This window comes from Bemisia tabaci, chromosome 6, assembly GCF_918797505.1.
Source record: "Bemisia tabaci chromosome 6, PGI_BMITA_v3".
NCBI lineage: Eukaryota > Metazoa > Arthropoda > Insecta > Hemiptera > Aleyrodidae > Bemisia > Bemisia tabaci.
In genome coordinates, this window is record NC_092798.1 from 16,128,497 (window position 1) to 16,147,218 (window position 18,722).

The 18,722-nt window shown below is 36.4% G+C and overlaps 2 protein-coding genes across 2 annotated transcripts; one reads left to right on the forward strand and one right to left on the reverse strand.

The window, feature by feature from the left end:
• The first annotated feature begins 99 nt into the window (after positions 1-99).
• Rpn2 (Regulatory particle non-ATPase 2) lies at positions 100-4,474 on the forward strand. Its single transcript, XM_019051135.2, has 2 exons — positions 100-3,107; positions 3,947-4,474. The coding sequence occupies exon 1, from the start codon at positions 102-104 to the stop codon at positions 3,099-3,101; it is 3,000 nt and encodes a 999-aa protein (XP_018906680.1). The 5' UTR covers positions 100-101; the 3' UTR covers positions 3,102-3,107; positions 3,947-4,474.
• Positions 4,475-4,635: 161 nt separating this feature from the next.
• On the reverse strand, positions 4,636-18,605 carry Mcm3 (minichromosome maintenance 3). The gene is made up of 15 exons (XM_019051138.2): positions 18,334-18,605; positions 17,451-17,563; positions 16,253-16,461; positions 15,842-15,972; positions 15,060-15,298; positions 14,025-14,258; positions 13,061-13,225; positions 12,459-12,657; positions 11,507-11,655; positions 11,002-11,148; positions 9,503-9,653; positions 8,956-9,096; positions 7,973-8,101; positions 7,248-7,450; positions 4,636-6,135 (listed from the first exon to the last, which is right to left on the reverse strand). The coding sequence occupies exons 1-15, from the start codon at positions 18,409-18,411 to the stop codon at positions 5,934-5,936; spliced, it is 2,490 nt and encodes an 829-aa protein (XP_018906683.2). The 5' UTR covers positions 18,412-18,605; the 3' UTR covers positions 4,636-5,933.
• Between the last annotated feature and the right edge of the window lie 117 nt (positions 18,606-18,722).

Sequence of the window (18,722 nt, forward strand, 5' to 3'; positions counted from 1 at the left end):
GCTGTTCATGTTATCCGTGTTTATTTCTGGTCCATCTTATCAATTCATTTATTTCTGAGCAGTTTTTTCTCTTATAGTGTTGGATATAAGTTGTGAAAATCATGGGGACGAACGAAGGAGCCGTTTCGGTAAGAATTACATCCGCAGCTGGTATTATATCTTTACTGGATGAGCCGATGCCAGAGCTCAAAGTTTTTGCCCTGAAGAAGTTGGATCTCATTGTCGATGAATTTTGGCCTGAAATTTCAGAAGCTATTCAAAAAATTGAAATTCTGCACGAAGATAAAGGTTTCGATCAACAAGAACTAGCCGCTCTTGTCGCAAGTAAAGTTTACTTCCACCTTGGGTCTTACAGTGATTCTCTCACTTATGCTCTTGGAGCAGGTGATAAGTTTGACGTTTCCTCTCAGTCAGAGTATGTTCAAACCCTCCTCGCAAAATGTATCGATCACTATACTACACTTTGCGTAGAACGTATCGAAAGCCCGTCAACAGCTCGGGAGATGGATCCTCGTCTTGAAAATATCGTCAACAGGATGTTCCAGCTTTGTCTAGATGACTGTCAATATAAACAGGCTTTGGGCCTTGCTCTAGAGACACGAAGGATGGATATATTCGACCAAGCTATCAAACAGTCTGATGATATTCCTGGCATGCTCCAATATGCATTTGTCGTAGCTATGTCCTCAATTGAGTCTAAAGCATTTTGTAATACTGTATTGAGGGCTCTCGTGGACCTGTATCATAACCTAGCAATACCCGATTATGTGAACATGTGTCAATGCCTGATTTATTTAGATGATCCTCTCGCCGTTGCACAAGTTTTAGAAAAGCTAAGCAAAGGATCTGAGAAGTCCACATTAATGGCATACCAACTTGCATTTGATATGTACGAATCAGCAACTCAACAATTTCTAGGTAGCGTACTACAAGCACTACGGTTATCAGCCCCAATTCCAAGTGCAGCCCATACATTAACACCAGTTCCTGTTGATGCATCCAACTCAGACTCTCCATCCGTCTCATCAACAGCTGCCAATGCTGGCTCTGTGCAAACGGGGGATGATTCCAGTCAGGAACCTGCTAAGTCTGAAACTTCATCGACCTCAGAAGCACCGGCCGAAAAGAAGTTTGAAAATTTAACAGAAGATGAGAAGAAACAACAAGAGCACATCCAAAATCTCAGTAAGATCTTAAGTGGAGAAGTAACGATTGACCTACATGTACAGTTTTTAATTAGAAGTAACAAAACGGACATGCTCATCCTTAAGAATACCAAAGACGCTATTCGGGTGAGTATCTGTCACACAGCTACAGTAATCGCTAATGCATTTATGCACGCAGGAACAACCAGTGATCAGTTCCTTAGAGATAATCTAGAATGGCTAGCCCGTGCTACTAATTGGGCAAAGTTAACAGCAACAGCATCTCTTGGCGTTATTCACAGAGGACACGAACATGATGCTCTTGCGCTTATGGAAAGTTACCTTCCTCGAGAAACTGGCCCAAGCAGTGGGTTCTCAGAAGGAGGAGGTCTCTACGCTTTGGGACTTATTCATGCAAATCATGGAGCTGTCATCAATGATTACTTGCTGTCACAGCTGAAAAATGCCACCAATGAAATGGTCCGACATGGCGGTTGTTTAGGTCTAGGTCTAGCTGCAATGGGTACTCAGCGGCAAGATATCTATGCTCAAATCAGGTTCAATTTATATCAAGATGATGCTGCCACAGGAGAAGCTGCTGGTTTAGCCATGGGTATGGTGATGCTTGGCTCGAAGTCAGAGAAAGCCTTAAAAGACATGGTAACATATGCACAAGAATCGCAACACGAAAAAATCCTGCGAGGTCTTGCAGTTGGTATCGCGCTCATAATGTTTGGGCGTCTTGAAGAAGCAGATCCATTGCTCACATCTCTTTGTGCAGACAAAGATCCCATCCTTCGCCGTTCAGGCATGTACACTATTGCTATGGCCTACTGTGGGACGGGAAGTAACACCGCAATCCGCAAGCTTTTGCATGTAGCTGTCTCCGATGTCAATGATGATGTTAGGCGTGCAGCAGTCACTGGAATAGGATTTGTTCTGTTCCGTGCCCCTGAACAATGTCCTAGTGTAGTCAGCCTGTTAGCGGAAAGTTACAACCCCCATGTGCGTTACGGTGCAGCCATGGCGTTGGGTATTGCTTGTGCAGGAACAGGGCTGAAGGAGGCCATCAGCCTCTTGGAGCCTATGACTAACGATCCAGTCAACTTTGTCCGTCAAGGTGCTTTGATTGCATCAGCTATGATCCTCATTCAGCAGACAGAATCACTGAACCCAAAGGTCAAAGATTTTAGAAATCTCTACTCTAAAGTAATCACGGACAAACATGAGGATGTAATGTCCAAATTTGGAGCCATCATGGCGCAAGGAATCATTGATGCAGGTGGTCGTAACGTAACTTTAACCCTTCAGTCAAGGACAGGTCATATCAACATGCAAGCTGTCGTGGGTACATTAATATTCACCCAATATTGGTACTGGTTCCCACTCTCGCATTGTTTGTGTTTGGCCTTCTCACCCACTTGTCTAATAGCTTTGAATAGTAGTCTAAAAATGCCAAAACTTGAATTTAGAAGTAATGCCCCTCCATCCAAATTTGGGTATCCTCCGCCTCTTGAAGAGAAGAAGAGAGAAGAACGGGAAAAGGTCACCACTGCAGTTCTAAGTATCACGGCTCGTGCAAAACGGAAGGGAGGTGCGGCACAGCGTCACTCAGACGCCATGGAAGTTGATGAAGTAAAAGAGAAAGAGAAGGAAGAAGAAAAAGAAAGGAAAGAAAAAGAGAAGAAGGAAGAAGAAAAGAAACCTGAGCCAACGTTTGAGATCCTGCAAAACCCAGCTAGAGTAATGAAACAGCAACTGAAGTACATCCAGTTTGCTGATCAGTCAACGTATGTTCCACTCAAAGATGTGGCAATCGGTGGAATCGTTATGGTGCAGCATCTGAAATCAGGTGAAGAAGAAGAATTGGTCGAGCCAGTAGCAGCTTTCGGACCCAAGTCAGAGGATGAAAAAGAGCCGGATCCTCCTGAGGCTTTCGAATACTTCGATGAGTAATGAGTGGTAAGTTTCCTATGGTTGATTCTCTATTTTTTTATTTTCTACCCGTTACACTGTTGCCCCTGAATTTCACCGACTGATTTATCGTTTTTTATATTTTTAGATGCAGTTTGAATGGAAGTAGCTTACTCCTTTGCATTCTCCAATTGATTATACCATCTACTACTTAGTGTCTGAATTGAAAACACGAAATTTAAGAAAATGTACAAATGTAATAAATGTTGCCTTAAAAAAATTGCTGGCAAAGTGATCTAACTTGTTGCCTTTTCTGCATGAAGTCAAAAGTGTAGGCTATCAAGAATGTCGGGATATTAATAAAGTTGGCAAAGCAGAATAAGAGCTTGGCAAAAAATTTCAGGTTGAAACAGTCATTTTAATCTTTGTCAGGGATACAAGGATTTAGCCATTTATTTTAATAAACCCTTTTTTCCCCTAAAGTATTAAACAATATGGCTTTTGTTCTACAACTTCCCGTTAGTTATAAAAAACGTCCATTTTCACAGCAATTTTGCACAAACAAAAAAAAAAAAAAACGTGCTTTCATTGTAATTTTTCCAGAAATGATTGATATTTGTGCTTAGGTGGTGCCATCTGTGCTATCTTCCTATTTTCAAACCCTTTTTCACACACGATCGATTGTAACTTGCGAGTCCTGTCGAGAATAAGTTTTTCCACCTATTGTTACTAATAGTAGATTTCAAGTTGTGGATTATCTCTATAAGCAGCATTTGCGTTCCTTGGAACTCTGCTTTTCTAGCTTATTTAGTTGAAAAACTGAGCTGAAACAATGTGATATTTACTCTGTAATTAATTGCAGACCTTTTCTTTCTTTCTGTCCATAGATGTACACTCAGTGAACGAAGCCATTGCATTTGTTAGAACATCAGTCTCATCATCCTGTCATCTGTCCTACACTTTTAATGTATTGTGAAATTTAAGAATTTTTTTTATTTTTCTAAGCTTAAAATTAGTTTCGTTTTCTCGTCCATCTGAAATTTACTGATGTAAGCTTCAAATAGAAAGATTTTCTATTCAACTGCGCCATCTCTGTATAGAAGATGAATTCAGCAGTTAGTCATGTGATCATGTTAATTTCAAGCGCAGGAAGAATTTTATTTCATTCATCTTCATGACTAAATACAATGTGTGATGTAATCATTTAAGATGCTTCTCTATGTAAATATCTTCAAATTGAAGCATATTTTCTCCTGCACAAGGGTATAACAGTCTGTTGACATGGACCGAAAAGATTCAATCGTACATTTAACACTTATTTTTTTTTTTTTTCTAGGTAGGTTTTTTATCATCATTTTTTAATTTTTTGCCTGTAACTAATTAAATCTCTGTGTAAATAAAACGTAAACAGAATATTTGTACTTTTGATCTTTTGAATGCTCACCCATTCCTATTCGCATCATTTTTATCACTTACAGTTATTAAAAATAGTTGGATGAAAGTACGCCCGTGAGGATGAAGCATTGCATGTAATTAAATTTAAAAACAAACAAATGAAAAAAATTTAGACAAGTAATAAAATTTGATTAAAAAACTTTATTGTACAAAAATACAGTTAAAACATTTAAAATTTTCTGATATGAAACGGTGATACTTAAAACTGAACTTTTCAAACAACTTATCCTTACAACTCAATGAACTGTATCAAAATGTGGCACTTAGAGAGGTACAGACTTAATGCAAATTTGAAATTAGAACAAGATTAGCCATTTGACAGCGTAAGTCCGCAATCACATATCTCGTTTGCGGTGTCTGAAAATTTCCGCCTCTGTGTTATTTCCATAAAGGAGAATAAATTGACATCATTCCTTAAGGTTTTTGCAGAATTTTCTTCGCACAGAGAAGAAAAATCACGGCAGTTTTAAAGAATTGCCGTTGAGTAGTTTCCCGTTTAAAAAATAAAGTATGACAGGAAGTCTGCAACATGGAAAACCGAGTTATGTGATTGCCGACTTACACCGTCGCATTGCTACACTGTTATTACATCTGGATGCTGACTTACTAACTACAGTTTCTTTTCAGCCTCCACCAAGCATATTGCAAGGCTTTGAACTTTAGACGATCAGCTATGTGGAGTTCTGCTGTGCTAAAGAAGAGTATGGCGGGAACTTTTGAATGTTACCAAATTTTTCCTAAGGTGCCCAAGAAAGTAGATTATTGCCATCTCAATCCTTGTACTACTGAGAAACTGCACTGCTCTCTGATTGGTTCTGCCATTTTTCCCCTTTTAAAGCCCCCCTCGTTCCTAGTTCGGGACAAATATTAGCCAAATGATGGCAATGTAGTTCTACACACACAAGAATCTTTTAGTTGTCAACCTCTGAAATAATTTCTAAACAGACGTGGATGGATATTCTTTCAAAGAATTTCACTTCGACAACAAGAAACAATCTCTTCTCCCTCAAAAATGCAAATATCTCTAAATCAGATTTTGTTTTTATTGCTCCTTGAGAGCCCCATGGAAAACTAGGACTAGTTAATCAATCGGAGAGTGACATACATGGCAATTATTTTCCTACTTGGGTACTTTGATTTCTGCCGGTAAAAAATTTATTTTTCAGAGACGCTGTGAATATTTTTCATTAAAACTTTCAGAAACACTAGTTTCAATCATGAATAAAATTCTCTGCAAAATTCAAGGGGAAAACCCTAAAGTTGCCAATAAATGTGAATATTAGAAGTTAGTAGGCAACATCCAAAAGTTCATACTGGATATTTTTCAGCACAGCCAATTTGACACTAAACATCAATTTTCAGGCAGAGTTTTCTCACTTACAAAATAAGTTAGGTACAAGAGATCCTTGCTCAGGAATCTTACAGGAGGTAAACAATTCCATCGGTATGATAAACCAGATTATCGTCAGTCATGCGAACGATGGCAGCGGCTGCTTCACCAGGAGCAAAAGGCTGTGGTTCATTAGGATGGTTGAGCGCTTGCATAATGCGAGTGAAAGGCAGGGTATGAGCTCTTTCTTGACGGAAGGTGTCAGCTAGTACACCTTTGAACTTTTTCAACCTACGAACATAAAATTTGACTTAGATTAACAAGACAGTCATACCTCACATTGAAAGTACATGATGCAGACATTTCGTTGAAAACAAAAGACGGCTTTAGAGGCTAGGCTATTCAATATATCGCCATCAAGTTGTGCTCCTCTCAAAAGATACAGCAAAATGATCAATACCAAAAGAGTTCATTTGTTCTAGGAGGAACCGTCAAATATATTGAATGATCTATACATGAGGGAGACTTAAAGCAAAGTATCATATTTGAAGTTAGTGAGCTAAAGTTTGGAACGACAGATGTGTGATAGATCAATTTGCTCAATGAGTGGTAAGCAAAATTTAATAAAAAAGAAGCATTCATGACATAAATAGTCAAAAAATGACTGTTTACTTTCAAAATATCAAGTCTCCCAAGCAAGTCAAACCTCATCATTTTGATATCATTAGAAATCAGCAAAAAAAAAATTACTGGATTCAGGAAAATTTGTACAAAAAAAAAAAAAATGTCTCCATTTCCCAAGGCTTGGTCTTCGAAACATACCGAGGTTACAAAATCAATTGATAATTGTAGACAAAATGACATTGAAAATTCATCAACGATTTCCTCATTAGGGCAGACCATCCAATTTTTCTAAATTTTTCGTCACCGCCCTATATTTCAATCACAAATAGTGACCAATGTAATGGAGCACCTTGGCACTCAATAAAAAAATACCAGGGAAACTTTCCCTTCTAATTCCTCACAAATTTCTTTGATGTTACAATCCCTGGCAACTGTAAATTATTCAGGTCATCTAACACACAAATCGGTCTAGATACTTGAAGCTTAAATCAGCATATATAGAATTCTTTTAGGTGGCATTAACAATGTACCACAAATGTTGCATGCTTGTCTCCTTGCAGAAACCGGCTGGGATCATGTAAACCATCATTCCAATATTTGTTCTTGCATTGGTTAAAAAGTCTATTGAATGAGTATTTCACCGACAAATAAGTAGTGTCTGTTAGGTGAAGTCAAACACACTTACTTTATCAATACAGCACCACCGAATAAAATTTAATTCATCAATGCAGCACTAACAAATAACCACGTCCCAAAAACTAAGTAGAAATCTGACAAACCTGTCGTTTGAAATAGCTGTGGGCTCTGGTAATTTAGGGGCTTCTGTAGCAGGCTGATCAAAGACAGCTTCTCTGACGTCCGCAGGCTCTTGAGATGTTGTTGTTGTTTCTGGCTGCGACTCGGGATCTCTACGCTGCCTCTTTGACCTTGGTGTAGCCGTTGCTGGCTCGTCTTCATCTGAGAAATCGTACTCGCTTCTCTCCTAGAGGCATTAATAAAAAATAATCAGTGATTGGCTGAATAGAATAGAATAGAATAATTTGTAGTTCCACTTTCAATTTACAATATAAAAATGAATACGAAGTCAAAGTGTAAAATGACAGAGCTAGCAATGAGTACCACGGTGCATAAACTAACATTGAGTACAACAATGTTAAACGACCCATTTTTCTTCTAAACGTTCATTTGTAGTATAATATACCTTATCTTTAAAGAATTTCTTGATAGTAATTGTAAATTCCAGTGGGTGTTCAATTTTTTTAATTTTTTCCAGCAAGGCATTATAAAGTTTTACAAGATTTCAGGCTGCGACAAATGAGTGAACTGTTTAACTTATTACAGTTTTTAACTGTTCTAGATTTCTTTATTTAACTCCAAATCTTGAGTTTCCAACAAGAAAAGAAGCATTTCTAGTGCAAAACGAACTATTCATGTAATCAGAAGAAATTAGACAGCACAGCTGAGGACAGTCGCATAGGAATTGAAAAAAATAAAGCAATCTTACTTTGCTCTTGTCTGAGCGGGTCCTCTTGCCTCGTCTGCTACTGCCACCATCTTCATCATCATCATCATCTTCAGCCGGACTATCATCACCGTCATCTGCGCGTCTGCTTTTCTTTGGTTTTTCCAAAACCTTGAACAAGAATTTAAGTCAAGAGATTGGTGTAATTTTCCACTATAAGACTATCGAAATAAATGCCAGTTACCTAATTATTAATTTCAAGTTTAAACTTAAGTTATAACCTTTGCATCAACCATGAGTTTAAAGGCATAATTTCAGAGCAGAGCATACATTCAACTAACCCTGCATGACAAATTTCATAGTATGACTGCACCTTCTCGGAGAAAAAAAATAGGATTCTAATTGGATCATTTGAATGCAAGGACTACTTTCACTACATTTTGCGATAAAGGACTACTATTTCTAACTCAATTTAGGAACAACAAGAGCTCCTCTGTTAGTTTTCCTATGCAAAAACGAGCTTTTATGGATGAGCGAAAAATAGTAGTTCCCAATTGCAAAATGTAGACCAATTGGTGCGGAAACTTCCAACTTTGGAGATTAGATACAAATTTGGTTGAATTTTTTCTATAAACCGCTCGGATACAAACCTGTTCCTCTGCTACCAACAAAAAAGTCAGGGGTGAAACTTACTTATAATCAATTTAATACGTTTTAAACTCCTACATATTGATTTTAATAATAATAAAAAACACATTTGAATTATAAATTAATAATTCATTAATTAATAAATCATTTGTTTGGTCGTAACTTAAAATTTTAATAAATAAACGATACTACTCAATCGATTAAAACATCAAGAATCTTAATATTCCCGACTTGCCAAATCTAGTTCCATATAATTTAAATAAAATACTTGAGATTATTAATAGAACATATTACTCGTATTTTATAAGGAGTTTTCAAGATATTGAAAATTACTGAAAAAAAAAATCAGTATTCAATTTTTATCTCCTATTGCTTACCTCTTTAAATAGAGCAAACTGGATTAACTCAATAGCTACATCTGCATCAACAGCATCAATGGTTTTCGATAGACGGCACTTGGCATGAGCAGTTGATAATCGAATCAGCGTCTCTAAAGTACGAACGGTTACAGGTTGCGTCTAAGGACAGAGAAAAAGGCAAAATTAGAAAAATTCAAAACCAAAGCACTCAGGTGCTACTTTGACTGGCTTGAGAAAAGAACAATTTTTTTGCAAGCAATGTTCTTTGCATTCCTGTTGTATAATTCAAACATTTGCATTGTAAGCATGCAGTAATGGTCATTTATCGAAAAATTCATTCTCTGTAATTTAGAAGATTTTTAAAGCTGTAAAAAACAGTTCCACCATTTTAGAGTTTAAATTTCTGAGGTCATCAAAATTTTTAATATAAATATCAACATGAGAATAGCATCCATAACAAAGAATACAAGGCTCAAACAAAAAAACTAAATGCAAGAGTTGGCAAATGCCAAAATCATTAGGGGAAAAGCTTTATTAGTTGCTAAAAAATAGTATTTATAATTACCCTGGCTTCATTGCCGGATACAGATTCCAAACATCTAAGCCTTGAGTACTTTTCGGCGATTTTCTCTGATGCCTCCTGGGTGAGTACTGGTTTCAGAATTTTTGCGATGTAAATGTATTTTTTCATGAAGCTGGCAGTGAAAATTTTATCGCTGCAAAAAAAAAAATCAACATTGCATCAGAACAGGGGGTTGCAAAATAGATGAAAGAGTCAGGATATTAGAGAGGTAATGTTAGCAGAACATTGAGTGTTTTCTTTAAAAAAAAAAAAGAGCATTAAACAAACAATCTCAGCACATGCCTTGATGGGCAAACTTGCCTCAAACTCTGATTGAGGAAACAGAGTGAGCTACATAATTCGTTTGTCTGATGAATTAAAGCCATCTCTTTGGTTACTGATTTGATGAAGAGAGAGGAGCGGGAATTCTTTAACAATTTGTCGGTTCGCCCCAAATCTATTGAAGTTGCTCAGTAAAATTTATTTATTAGAACAAAGCGGACGATTTTCTCCGATTTCTTGTTGTTTAAAACTAACAAAGTATTGAAACATAAGCGTTGTTCAAAGAGTGCAGTTCACTCGAGTCAACTTAAAAAAAACTCATGACTAAACCGACAAATTTGACAAATGAAGGATTCACAACATGGATATGTTTGCATACATCTTTAAAAAATGAGAAGTATTCATTACTTCAACCGCATGGCGCTACTCTCACAGTATTTCATTTTAAAAATGGAAAACAGAGCTTCTTTCTCAGTCTCGCTCTGCTAACTTGCAATTATTTCAGGCTATGATAATTTATGTAATTCTTTACCGAAAAATATATTCTTTCCCTTGAAATCGCAAAAGAATCACTTGCGAACTATTGCACTGAACCTTCACGAGAACGGCATTGATCACAATCAACTGAACTTCACTTGAACTACATTTTTCAAATGGGGACTAATTTTTTCTATACTCATCTATAAAACACATAGATCTATAGGGAAGCTAATAGTGCATACGTTATTTCAAAACTGAGCCAGAAATTATGGTTCCTAATTGCAAAATGGAGTACACTTCATGTTGCCTAATAATTCTTCTATTAAAATTGTTTTTAAGAAAACAAAATAATGTAAATGCACTGAAATTTTCTTGAATTTTTTCTGAATCACAAAGAATATTCTCAGAAAATTTCAAGGGAAAAAGTTGCTAAGTTTTCTGTAAAAATAATTAAGCAAAAGAGGAAATCAGGCAATATATAGTGTAGTCAGGTTGATTTCAGCTTTGGCCATCCTATTTCTGAAATCGGAGCATTTAGCTCCAACTTTCTGAATGTATCCACATTTAATCTACTGGCTTTTCGTACTTCAGCATTACAACCTGTCTCCTTCAGTATACAGATATTAGTATACTGAGGAGGCTATATTGACTACAAGAGGTGATTCTTTATATGATCACACGGATGTAAATCAACACAACTTTATGAAGGAGTTCATTGACTTTATAAATGAAAAACTTACGTTTTTGATCGGGTGGTTCCGTGAAGGACTGCATCATACTTCTCATAAATAGCAGTGTTTTCCTCTTCAGCACTGATATCGTATGTGCTCAGCATGTCTGCATCAGTGGCCATGGGTAGAACCTCACCATCTTGTTCATTGGGACTCCTAAAATAAAGATGAATGATTAGAATGATCCAGAAAATTATTTTTTAAAAAATTTAAAATTTAACTGAATCCAAACCAGCTATTTAGTTTGAATTTGTTAGAGGTCCACAGTCATACTATTTTCTAACTGGACTATTCAGAATACATATTCAAACAAAAATTATCTGTTCATTGTTGCTATCAATTTTTCAATTGATGCAATCAAACTGACTTAAAGGCAGAGTTCTTTTCTACTTTTTTCTCCTTTCTCTTTTTATCTGCTTTTTAAGTCTGATGTGAAAGCAGAAGTAGATCGTTTTTTACCCTTTTCCCTTCCCTTACCTTAATAAAAAATACTGTTCTAGATCTGACTCCTCACCTATATCTGTGCATCCTCACAACGTGATCAGCGATCATACTATCATGGTCGACATCAATTTTGTCCAGCATGACGAACAACAAATCAAATCTTGAGAGCAATGAGTCTTGAAGACCGATGTTTTCCATGGGCGTACGGAAGGAATCGTACTAAAAAATAAAATAAAAAAATTTGATCAATTCATTCAATTCAATTTATGATGAAGATAATGTTAAAAAGGGAAGTCAGGGATGAGGGAGAAACAAACAATATATTAACCCTAATCATAATAGCTCCAAAAAAAGTACAAGAGAAATCAACAGTCATGATCAGAAGGATCAGTGCCTTAAAAATTGAAACATTTGACTGCAAAGAATACAGCCTTTCACAGATTGGAGCGTGAAAATAAAAGGGCTCTCCATTGTAAGGATAGATTTCTAGGAGATTGCTTTAACACACTCACTGTTAGGCCCAGTCATAATAACAGTTTCTTTGTAACTCACGTCAGTCCAAAGCAGTCACAATGACCAGGTTTCATATGCCACGGTTTCATCTTGATGGTGTGATAAAAGGCGGTCAGAAGGTCCTCTACAGGATTAATTAAAAAGAACTAGTTACACCTGTAATCAATGGGAAGCACTAGCATGGGAGCAATTAGGTATAACCTCAGTTTGAAGTATTTGAATTTCATCACTTTTCAGCGTGTTTTCCCGGCCTGACAGGAACAATTTTACAAAAACTCCATGGCAGAAAATGTGTTAACTAAATAATGACATCTGCTGGTGCCACTACTTTTTCTTCGGCGAAGTTTTGAGACTTAAACTTTTTAATTAAAGTATAACAGTCAAAATTGGACACTAATCTACACTGTAACCTCACCGAAATCGATTTGTCACTGATTTGAACACAGTCAGAATGTTAATTCTAAAGTTTTTGCTACACCTTACATATGTAAAAAAATGTATGTCCTTACTTTTCCATAAACAGGGTTAGCAGCAGCTAAGACAGAACATCTGGCGTTCAAACGAGCATGGATACCAGCTTTGGAGATTGTCACTCGACCCTGTTCCATGACTTCGTGGATGGCAGTCCTATCAATGTCCGACATTTTATCAAATTCATCGATGCAAACCACTCCCCTGTCGGCAAGAACCATGGCACCAGCTTCAAGCCTGAATAATAGAGCAAGGAAAAAATAATGTAATTGTGGAGTAAACAAACTGATTATAAGTGCTCATATTAATGAAATTTACAAATTTTTTAGGTCTGGAGTTCCATAGATTTCCGGCTCTTTATTTGACAAACGTTAATTATGGTGTCACTGAGATCATAAGAGTATCGTAGAATTCCAGTGGGAGTGTATTTGTCCCTTTAGCAGAATATTTTAGATATAATTTCGAGGATACTGGCTCATCAATTTAAGTGGATGTTAGAAACTTAAAAACTGAGGCCAAAATTCAACAACTCATGGCTGTGAAGACAAGCTAAATTATTTCAAAATTTGTTGAATAACTTTTGTACAGTCCATTTTTTCTTCATTACTTGGTTCTGGCTGCAAAAACATATCATTTTTACCTTCTTTCTCCAGTTTCATTGTCTGTTGTTACAGCAGCAGTCAAACCAACACCTGAACTTCCTCTACCGGTTGTTGTCACAGCGCGTGGTGCTGTATTCAAGACGTACCGCAGCAACTGCGATTTGGCTACACTAGGGTCTCCGATAAGCAAAATGTTTATGTCACTAAAATAAAGAAAATTAATTGGCTAAATAAATAAAGTAAACGAATGACTTAGCTAAACCATATTATATTCAACTGTGTACTAAGAAAAGAGCTTTCTTGAGGGTGATTCTTCATTTCACTCTCGACACAAAGAGAATGAAATCAATATCCATTTCATCCTATAAAAATGTAGCGATTTTTTTAGATCAGGAGGATAAAAATAATTTGAAAATATAAGAAATAACAGGTAGTTGTTATCAAAAACAGTTCTGAGTTTTTAAGGGAACAGCGAGTCATGATGGATTTTTTCTGGATCAATTTCGCAATAAAAATAGGTCATGGTAACAGAAAATATTCAGGTTTTTAGTTTTGAAAGATTCTCTTCATATACGTCATTTTGATGATACAATATTGGAATACCACAACTCTACCTGCAAATGAATGATGAATGACATAATACTTTTTTGTAATTTATTGCCAGATTTGATCGAAGATAACAATCAGATTCAGAGACAAGTTTCCGGGAGTTATCATAACATGATGGTATTTTGAATCTTTAAATAGCCTCGCAAACTCTGAGGATTCACTTAAAAAATTAAAATACAGAATAGTTTTGAATTGTATCAGATTTAATAATTTACTTCCCCTGTATTGAATACAACAATTTTAGAATGTAACAGAACATCTTTCCGAAGTTGACAGCTAAATTTTAGCCATGCACTAAGAATGTTTGATAGACTTAAATTTAAAATTTGGCAAACCTGAATTTTTATCCATTGAAGATAGAGTAACAGATATGTTTCCGATGAAGTCACTTACCCTCTTAGGCGTGTACCATTTGGCAAGATTTTTTCGACGCCACCAAGTAAAAGACACAGAATGGCTTTCTTTATATACTCATGTCCATGAATAGACGGGGCCAAAGAATGTGCCAGCAAATCAAAAATATTCTTCCTCTTTGCTAACTTACGACAGTGAAGTACATCTTCACGAACAATAAAAGTTTGAGCCTCTTTGCTGAGATGTGCAATATGATTTGCGATGACTATTGTTCTGAGAAAAGAAAAGAGAAACAAATATTCAGAAAAATCTCCATCGACAGTTAAAGAATAAGACACAATGTGACCCTAACCAATACCTGTACTGATACCATGCACAGATAGATTTGGTGATTCAGACGCCGTACACTAAAGATTCACTTAAGAATTTCTGTAAAATGTTCAGGGAAATCATAATTTCCTTGAATGTGTTCCCTGCCAACGAAATGTAGCTCAACTTTGGCCTATACGCACAGAACAACGGCAAAATTCAGGTGCTTCAAACAAAGGTTTCTGCCAATAGCCGAAAGGTTTGTGCTGCCTATTATTTACTAAAGCTCCACAATTAGTTCCATGCAAGACCCGCAGACAGCACCAGTGTTGCACAACTTTACAAGTAAAATTTCCTATTAAAAATTGAGGACTGTTTTGGTTTGGCATGACCAACAAAGAAGTAGTCAATACCACTACCCTAGCAACGGATGAATTCAAAAGATTTGAAGAATTTGAGCATCGAAAAGGCAATGACAACTTGTCATTGCCTTTCCGCAGAGAGAGAGAGTAACACTGCAATTACAGATACGACTGTCAATATTTTTATGTGTCATCTCTGCTTGTGCCTGGGATGCCTTCTTATGTGAAGCAATAAATTTGAGGGTAATTGATGAGATTACGATAAGTTATTATCAATTTTAAAACGAAGCCTCTATTCTCAGCTGAGGGCTGAGACTCGGGATTCCCGTCAAAATGTCTTGTTCTTCCTTATTTTCCCCTGACTTTTATCACCCTAAATACATTAAATGACCTGCATAAATACCTGAAAGCTCCACTTGTAAAGCCTCCTTGTTTGTTTGGTAGACAACGGAAATTTCCGACAATCTGAACCCGATCTCCGGGTTTACACAAATCGACCAGATCACCGTCACAAATGATGTCGACAGAGCGGGGTAGCTGACCGGCAGGTGATTTTTCAGGCATTTCTTGAATTGTAATTGTCTGGTGATCTTTGTACACAGACATTCCGTATTCGGTTTCCAAAAGATTACCATCTTCATCCTAAGAATCAAAGAGGAAAGACACTTGAAAAAATACTGCTTTAAGTGATGTTTTTGAAAAATACTTGATAACCCCTGCAGTTGTCAATTCAGTGGACATAATTTCTAGATACACTCCCAGCATGACAAGTTCAGTTGTATTTATTTTTCTTGAAGGGGCACTAATTATGCAAGTCATCATGGCTAAAGCGAGGAGTTACAGAAATTTTCGAACCTAAAACAAGGAAATTTACCTTTTAGACAAATTAAATTGTGGTTTAATAGCCTTGTGGCTATTCCGCTTCAATTTGCTCAATTCTTGTAAATTGATCACTTTGAACTAGAATTTTTTAAAAATATACTTTAAAAAAGAGAAATGAGAGAAGATTTTTTTTACTCCTCTCAACGATGAAAAATTGTTTAAAATATAAACCGAACCTAAAACAAATTGAGCACAACTTGCACAACTTAGCAGCTACCTATCTTATTCAAATTGCAAGTGAGAGAGGTGAGGTAGAAATTGTTCTGCATCAAGTGAAAAATATTAAAACCTTCTGTACGTTACCTTGGTGGGATACGAGGCACCACTCGGGAATGGATCGTATGATGTCAGATCAGTGTACCGCCTTTCAATAGTCTTAGTGGTGGCAGGACAGTAATGAACACTGCGCACAACTTTTGGCCGTACGAGAGAGCCTGGAAGACAAGAAATCACACATAAAAACCAGCACAATTTTTTTAGCATGATGATCAATTTTGAGGAGATAGCCAAAATCTTTAGCATGACTAGACCAAAATAAATGTCCAAATAAGAAATTGCTCGAAACCTTGAACAATTAATTTGACAGGTGCTCTATGAGTAAATAATGCAACTAAACTCATGCCTTTCTAGGAATGGACCATTAAAGTTAAATCAAAATCTATTAGGTGACTTGAAAGGTATCAATAACACTAGAAAATAATAGAGAAAACTTACTTCTGGTAACAATGCCTTCCACGCAAACTAGACAGCCCAAAAGACGAGCAGAAAGAGTACGAGGAGTAACATGCTTGTTGCCGAAGCTACCCTCAAACGCTATGTAGAAGTCCTCTACTTCACTCGCATACACAGGATCAATGGTTGATACATATTCTTTCAAAGCTTTCTGGAATGCAAGCTGCTCCTCAAATGTATTAGTTAGAACACTGGAATCAAAAATTAAACATCAGACGACCTGATTTTTTAAAAAGGTTTTTAATTCAAAACTAGGAATAAATAAAATTCACAACCAAAATGACCATCATCAAGAAGTAGTTAATCAGGGAGTAATAAAAAAATATAAAAAAAAATCCTTCGATTCTGTCTGATATATATATATATCAGAGCTATATTAGAGCTAAATTTACCTTTGTATGTATCTCACAGTAAATGTATAGGTAACAGTAAGATTTAAAAAAAAAATTTAACAAGTGAGGAGGAGGAAAATTGTATCTTAGGTTTTCATCTGAAGGGAATGAAAATCGCCAGCTACATTGATTTGACCATTATCCATTTTAATATTTAATTTGATATTCTCCACCTCCTGTCCATGTCTCGAAATGAATAAAATAGGTAGATACAACATACAAAGATACTAATGACATTTAACAGCAAAAGAAAGTACTTAATGAAAGATGAGATGGGCTCAGTTCATGGAGGAAATCTTCGTGGACGGTGGAAGACTGTCTTTCCTGACTTAATTCCTCTCATAAACTCATAAAATTTATCTTTTTATCCATATTTCACTTTATTCTTTTTCCTCTCAATTACTTTCTCTGCTTCTGTATTCCTCCAATCCTCATTATTTTTTTAATTTGTTGAACAAGTGAATTGAGAATAGAATGAGAGTCAATAGAGAAGTGAAGGCAAAGAATTAGAATTGAGTCAAATTTAAAAAAATTGTGCCTTTTTAATCAATGAAACTACACAGGTACTGAGGTGACTTCTGTCAGTTTACCAATGATGAATTACTTGCTTTCATCAGTAAATACTTGGTTTTTTCGTAAAGCTAAATCGACTTACTTAAAGGAATATTATCAAACTGCTTCCTAGGACTTTCTTAAAACAGATCTTCAAGAAGTGTTTGAAATTAAATTTTTTACAGTTTATAGGGTAGAGAGATAAAGAATTAATTCAATAAAAGAAAAACACGTACGCTGCAGCCCTGGCAGGATTCTTTCGTCGAAGATCGTTGATATTCACAACCAATCGACATCTTTTGTCTTCAATCATGTTCTTCACGCGTCTCTGGTAAATTCCTTCATCCTCCTGAAAAATATACCAAAAATAACCAATGATTAGTGACAGAGTAGCATATAAGCCTATTATTTGGTGGCATATCAACATTTCTTAATTCATGCACTAACAGTCTTCCTCCCTCTCTCTGTTTGACAAGATGGGTATATTTCCTTAGCTTTTCGGGGATTCCACTTCCAGCTTCAGTGTAAATACTGCTTGAAGGAAAACTGATCTCCTAATCTATATTTTAAAATAAAAAGTAGAGGTACCGTTTTTTCAAGAGACTTTCAAAGTGACCTAATCTACAGGTCAAGATCCGTCCATAGCGAAGTAATAAATCAAAAAGGCCTGAGAATCAGCTGATTGTGAGTCTTGCTGCTGTACTTAGCAGAGAAGAGCTCAGGATTATTGGGGACTTTGTGATACTGGTGTGTTCATCATGCACGGGCATCACAAGATAACACCTGCGGTAGGTGTACTGGTGATGGGAAAATATTCTTACATTCTGAAGAGATGGGATTCTTGAGTAGGTTTGGAAATGATGGTTGCATGACAAACTTACTAATAAGTCATAACTTAAGTACACATGTCCTTTCTCTCACGGTTAGTTGCAGGAAAACAATCCCAAGTTGTGAGCCAGTTGAGTAGTTGGCATTTCGAAAATGTTGGATCTCAAAACTTGCTGATGGTTAAAGCTCCTTTTCTGAGGACACTGACAGTCCCTAGGGTTTAATGATAACTTCAAATGGCCATTAGTAGTGTTTATACTATAACTGGCGTAAATATTTTGCGATACTGACCTCATCATCGATAAAATCCAAGTATTCACGTTGATAATCCAGCAAACGCTGATCCAAGTCGTTGAAAGGGGCATCCATCTCTTGGGAACTTTATGGAGCACTGACAAAGTAGAAAGAAGAGATTGATTGAATAAACTGAACTGATAAACGTTTACTGATGGGTTTATGTATGTAATTCGAGAAATAGCGAAAAAATTGATAAAATATAATTGAAAGTTCACTAAAGGGCACGAGAGCGCACAATCAATCGAGGAGAGATTGTACACAATGGAAATTTCGCGGGAAAACATGTGATTTTGTGGTTATGTTATCATTTAAAGATTATCGTCAAGGAATACGAAAGAATGGAAGGAACGGAGACCCATAAACGTGGAATGTGAAACAGGAAT

Excerpts from the sequence above, each read along its gene's own strand:
- Mcm3 (XM_019051138.2), bottom strand. The coding sequence starts at position 18,411 with ATGGATGCCCCTTTCAACGACTTGGATCAGCGTTTGCTGGATTATCAA. Across the intron at positions 13,226-14,024 it reads AATGGTACACGCCTAAGAGG|TGACATAAACATTTTGCTTA; the intron begins GTAAGTGACTTC and ends TCTTTATTTTAG. Across the intron at positions 9,097-9,502 it reads TATCCGGCAATGAAGCCAGG|ACGCAACCTGTAACCGTTCG; the intron begins GTAATTATAAAT and ends CTCTGTCCTTAG.
- Rpn2 (XM_019051135.2), top strand. The coding sequence starts at position 102 with ATGGGGACGAACGAAGGAGCCGTTTCGGTAAGAATTACATCCGCAGCT.